Here is a 5,835-nt window from a genome sequence, read left to right as displayed (position 1 = left end):
AGATGGTTGGATCCTGCCGTTGTGGCCTGCCGTTGTGATGCCCATTGAGGCATGATATTCGACGCAAAATTGGGGCTCGGCGACACTCTGAAGATGAGATGGAAGGAATGGCAGCCGGCCAAGTGAAAACACACACTATCAAGATGTCCATAATCCTTCCTGGGCTCGGCGAGCGACGGATGTCCACAAGAAAAGAAAGTCACACACAGTTGGGTTGCAAGAGTTCAAGAAACAGTCCGTCAGCGAGACCGGCATGATATTGTCTTCCTGTCAGTACGGAAACAAAGCATTGCCCAAATACTTGACCACTGTCCAGTTTGCCATCTCTCCTTCGACCTGCTGAGCATAAAAAGTGAAATACGTCCCTTGTATCTTGAATGAGATTGCACGCGGTCTGCGCAGCTAGGGATTCCAGAGACGGCGTTACACAGGTTTTTCGGCCTCTGGCGATCCTGTTCCTCCGCGCCTAGAATTCGCAAGTAGTGAAGTAAATCTCGCCATGTCACTCCCAACCAGGCACCCCGTGACACCTCGTACGCTATCGGTGAGATGTTCTGGTGAAACGAGCCACTCCGCTCTCCCTCGCAACAACTCCCCGCAGTCTGAACAGTGTAGCCGAGCCCGGAATTCCGGCACCCCTGAGACATGCGGTGAGTGGGAATTGGGAACCAGGACCAAAATTTGTGCGACTCTAGCCAGGGCCTCTCTTTGACTGGGCTTAGGCTACGCTCCTTATCTTGGACCCAGGCTCGATCTTTCTCTCAGTGAAGGACCTCGAGCCGTAGTGACCGCTGCGCTCAAAGCGGTACAAGGGCTCCAAATGCTCCCCGCGCCGGAAGAAGAGGTACCGCCTCAACGCCCATGGCAAGACCTAAAACGAGTCAGAAGTGGAAGCTTGACATGCTGCGAGATGTACGCACCTTCCTAACTTGATAGCTGATGAATCGTCTCGTCGGCACCGCAAAGACGTAGTCGAGCTCTTCCAGGGTGTAACCACTGGTGTCCGGGACGAAGAGGAACATCAGAATGAAGACAAACAAGTTCATGCCACTAGATGGATGTCGCCGTCAGCACAAAAGACTCTGGGAGGGGACGTTAGAGGCTTGAACCATACGCATAGAAGCCGAATGCACCTGTCGCGGTGAATTTGCTCAACATCAGGGGAAACGTCAACGAGAGAGCCGAGGACAGGGCAAACGTCGCCGACACGGCCCAGCTATTGCCGATCTCCCTGTGCGACAATGGAAAGGCTTCCGCAGAGTACACGAAAGCCACCGGCCCTATCGCAGTCACCATCAGTCCTGTCGCCGCCCAGCATGCAAGAATATCGACAAGGTGGGGAGATCATACCTTGACCAACCGAGTAAAGAGCGGTGAATGCGTAGATGAAGAAGGCAATCATGCCAACGTGAGCCTTGCTGGACTCTGGAATGTAGAAGCAAAAGCCCGCGGCAAGGAGTGTCCACGCCATGTGTGGGAAGGTCGAGAGAAGCAGAGATCTAGCACCCACGAGTCAATTGAATATCACCTTCGCAAAGCTTGACCACTCTTACCTCCGACCGAACCTGTCAATGAGAAAAATTGCTGGGATGGCAAACGCGAAGTTGATAACGCCGTAGCCCAGCGAAGTAAGCAGTGCTGTATGCTCGGAGGCGCCAGCTTGGACAAAGACGGTCGACGAGTAAAAGGCAATGATGTTCATCCCTACGACAGATGGAAATTAGCCTCAGAAACAGGGAACTGTTTCCGCTAGAGAATGTCATGGAGTAGGCAGCCCTGGCGAGAACAGAACATTCATAACATCTAAACCTGTTCCGTAATGTGTTGTCAGAAGACTTGAACGTACCGCAGAATTGCTGGCCCATGAAGACGACCAAGGCTGCTATGGCGCTTCGTCGAATACGAGGGACCGTGATGAGTTCACGGAGTCTGACAGCGTACGTCGACGCAGCCGCCATCTCGTGTTCGATGACGAGCTGAGCATGGACGTAGTAGAGGTCGCGCGCGGCTTGGATTCTGTGCTTTCGTAGCCGGCAGAGCGACTCAAACGCGTTTCGGTACCGGTTTTTCTTCATCAACCAACGTGGAGACTCTGGAGGTTCCATTAGCAGATAGTCAGGAAGACACTCCAAAGACAACCATACCTGGACAGAAGTAGACGAGGAGGGCGAGCGGGACGGCTGGGATGAAAGCAGACCCAATCTGAAGCCTCCACGCAATTTTGCCGACCCGGTAGACCACGAGATTGGCGGCAAACCCGAGAAAGATGCCGAATGCCGTCCACATCTGCCAGCCCATGACCAGGGCACCTCGAATGACGGCCGGAGAATTCTCTGCGGCGTACATGGGAATCGTCGCAGCTGCCCGGAAGAGTGAGTCTATCGACCTTATTGTGGGACAAAATGTTGATCAGCGTCTTTACCTTTGAGGCCCATTCCAAACCCCATGAGGAGCCTGGTCACGAGGAGCTGGTGCCAGTTTTGCGAGAGTGCACCGCCGATGGGTGTCAAGATGCAGAAGATTGCGGCCATGAAAGTCGCTCCACGACGGCCAAGGAGAGCGTTGAACGGATCAGACAGCCAACATCCGCTTCACGGCGTCAGCACGCTGGGCTGGACGATACAAATGCTGCAACTTACAGGATAGCAGAAGAGATATAGGGAGCAGCGTTGACCAAGCCAATCAACCAGTTGTCCCGACTGGAGCCAGACGCGATGCCGAACTCGACGGGGAACGTCAAATTGGCGCCGTTTGAGCCCGTTTGATCCCAGCCTCTTTCGGTGCATCAGCCTTGTGTCGTTCAGTGGGAGATTTCTGTGAAACTTACTGCACCGCTGCTCCGATCGAGCAGACAAACACGGTGGCATATAGGGCGAATGGGTGGGTCCACCTGTGCGTGAGCTCGTGCTGTAGGCCCTCGAGCTCATCGAGATCGAGCTCTTCGATTTCTGCCAGCGGCACTGCGGCTTGAGCAACGTATGCACCTTTCTGCAGGAGCGGCAGGATGTCGAGGAGGTCCTTGTCCGTGGCAAAGCGTTCCACTTGCAACATCAGATCATCTTTCGCAATTCCAGCCAGAGGGTTGACCAGTCTGTGTAACTGGTTAGCAACGATATTGCCAAGAAAGGTAATGGTACTCTTTCGGCGTACCTCGCCGTGCTGTTTTCTCTGATAGTCTCGACGGCAACGTGCCCTGTCGACGAAGCATGCCCCACCTCATCATGAGAGGCAAGCTCGACCTTCTCAGACGCAAGTTTCTCGGTCATCTTGAATTGCAGGGACCCTGAAGATGAAGGCTTCAATCAGAGCGATGGGGTTTTTCGAGGGATAGTGGGAAGGTGGTTTGAGGGAAGAACAGTCATGAGCTTCGGCGGGACTGAGAGTGCATTTTATGTTTGTGGTCGCAAGCTTGTCTACTTCCCAAAGCCGACTCAGTTGACTCCAGACGGTTGGATAATTCAGACCCCACGGGGTAGAACAGCTGGGGTTGCGTGAGACTCTGACCACGTCCGCGGCACTCCGTATTGAAAACCAGAAACGGATTGTCGTGAAAAATACATCGTTGCCACCCTTACGATATGTCAAGTGCATAGCTCCTACATGGGGCTCCAAGCGGTGTTCTTGATAGAATTCTACTACAGTGAAAACCAAATTGCGCCTGACTGTACGGCCTGGTACGCGGTATGGTATCCACAGCTCAACAGCCTTGAGGGGGCGCGCAACTTTGTCGATGGGCATTCTTCCATGTTCGTATTAGCGGCGGTCAGGTTCCCTCTGCATTCCCCACAGGCGGTCCGCCGGTGCCGCTTTAGACAACATTCCCGGGCCAGGTGGGGGTTCCTAGTGGCAACACAGACATTCTCGATACTGCGTGGCTGACTTTGCCGCTCAATGGGTTTCCGAGGACGATAGAAATGTTGCTTCGGCTACTAACGGCGGGACGCAATGATGATGGCCGCCAACATTTGGATTCAAGCTTTGGAGCAAATCCTGGATGGGCTGTAAAGGAGTGTGAGAAAGCATGGCTAGTCACCCCGCCATCATCGGTCACTCTACAAGTCGCGACGCATCCTTAGTGAGCATCCAAAGTACCCTCCTGATGTTTCGAACACTATGGCCGCTTATTTCCCGGTAACAGAGTCTGGCCATGATAGCCTGTTGACTAATTACTGGAGAGAACTGCTTACACAGGAACGTGAGGGTCTCCTTTAGCCAGTGGGGAAATATTGAGCCATGGTTGAGATTAATGCACAAAAGTTACGAATTGAGAAATCTAGATCATTGCCCATGGAGCGAAGAGTCTCGGATTATGTTGCAGCATGGAAGAGATCAATTTTGGCGAAACTCCGCGCTTGACTTCTCACTTTCGTCTCGGATCCTCCATGTAAACTCGTAGGTCTTGCATGCATCTTCGTATGAGGACAGAATTTCAGCCGAGGCAGTCGGAACGCCCTGTTGCACGCTGTCCACGCCGTTTGCAGCTTCCTGGCAAGGAACAGTTCCGAGCGACCCTAACAAGCCTGCAAACTCCGAATAGAACGGATCGTCATTGAGGAAGGTGAACGACTCTTCTTGCTCCGAGGCTGGGGTCCTGTTTCGAGAAGGCATTCAATGTCAGCTCCCATTGCATATTCTCGGGGCGCATCGGAAATTCCCATTTTGCTTGGACCTCGCGCTGAAGAACAGTCTCATCCGTCCTGTATATGGCAAACGTACCTAACGTAAAGTGTTGGGGTGCTGTAGAGATCAACGAGACGAAGCTGGAAGCCGTCTCCGGCAACGACGATCTCGTTAGAGTACCGAATACCATGCAGTGCGACTATATGCATCAGTGATCCCACTGCGCCACCTTGGTATTTCCTGCCTTCGGTTAGCCGGCTGTCGCTTGAAAGTCCTATTCTCCTTTTGGGGCATACCAAAACGCAGCTGTTACGCGAGGAATGCGCTCCTCGGCAGGTATCTGGGATTCGTCCACAAGCATGCTGGACAACTTCCCAGCTGGCTCATAGTGCTCCAGCGCGCAAGCCCTGACCGTGTCGAGATCAACCTCTCCACCAAGATATCGACAGAGATCGCAGAAATGGGTTGCTTGCTCAACAATAGGCCCGCACTGTTTTGCCTTGTCCCACCAGTCCGTCTTTCGCACTTTCGAGTAAGCCATGCTGTATCGAGCGTTAACAGCCATGACCTTTATGTTGTTGTCGCGTATAATAGACATTGCTTTCTGCACGACCTTGAGGTATCGAAGCATATAGCCGACCGCAATCTTGTTGCCTGACTGCTGAACCAGTTTGGCGACTGGCCAGACTTGGACGGGTCGCGCCGTTGATACCGGCTTTTCAACGAACAGCCCCGGTGCGGGCCCGAAAGCAGAGACGACTTGGACTTCCAGGTCGCGACCAGGCTGTGTGGTTCCTCGAAAATGAGGAGGAGTGGCTAACAAAATGAGATCTGGCAGGGTTGCTGTGCCCGTCAACTGCTCCTGGGCCTCTCTCAGGGTCATAAAGTGCTTTGTTTTCGCGTAGCAGGCCGCTGCTGCGGACCCGGACTTCTGAAGGAGGACCTGTTTGACACGTTCCACTGAAGGATCGACGATTCCAACGACCTCGAGTTTTGCACCCAGGTATGTCTCGATCCGTAGCGAATGGTTCCAAAGAACATTGTCATTGCCGAAAGTGATGTTTCCCTATAGTTATCCAAAATATCAGTCCCGCAGTCTAATATCGAAAGACCTTGCGTACCGCTCCAATATAGAGAACATGGAATTTCTTGGTGGTCTCTGACATGCTGGGCGTTTTTGGGAGGAATGCGTGTAAACTTCAAAGCCTCTTGTTT

General features: G+C 53.0%; 1 protein-coding gene across 1 annotated transcript; it reads right to left on the bottom strand.

Moving 5' to 3' along the window:
- Positions 1-4,225: 4,225 nt before the first annotated feature.
- On the bottom strand, positions 4,226-5,835 carry PV07_09004 (uncharacterized protein). Its single transcript, XM_016396228.1, has 4 exons — positions 5,742-5,835; positions 4,917-5,686; positions 4,717-4,860; positions 4,226-4,591 (listed from the first exon to the last, which is right to left on the bottom strand). Exons 1-4 carry the CDS (start codon positions 5,784-5,786, stop codon positions 4,330-4,332), a joined length of 1,221 nt encoding a protein of 406 aa, XP_016246084.1. The 5' UTR covers positions 5,787-5,835; the 3' UTR covers positions 4,226-4,329.

This window comes from Cladophialophora immunda (assembly GCF_000835495.1).
Source record: "Cladophialophora immunda strain CBS 83496 unplaced genomic scaffold supercont1.5, whole genome shotgun sequence".
Lineage (NCBI taxonomy): Eukaryota > Fungi > Ascomycota > Eurotiomycetes > Chaetothyriales > Herpotrichiellaceae > Cladophialophora > Cladophialophora immunda.
This window is presented reverse-complemented; position numbering and strand designations above follow the sequence as displayed.

Coding starts and splice junctions, on each gene's coding strand:
- PV07_09004 (XM_016396228.1), bottom strand. CDS start 5,786: ATGTCAGAGACCACCAAGAAATTCCATGTTCTCTATATTGGAGCG. Junction 4,861..4,916: donor CGCGTAACAGCTGCGTTTTG/GTATGCCCCAAA, acceptor AACCGAAGGCAG/GAAATACCAAGGTGGCGCAG. Junction 4,592..4,716: donor ACCCCAACACTTTACGTTAG/GTACGTTTGCCA, acceptor TTCTCGAAACAG/GACCCCAGCCTCGGAGCAAG.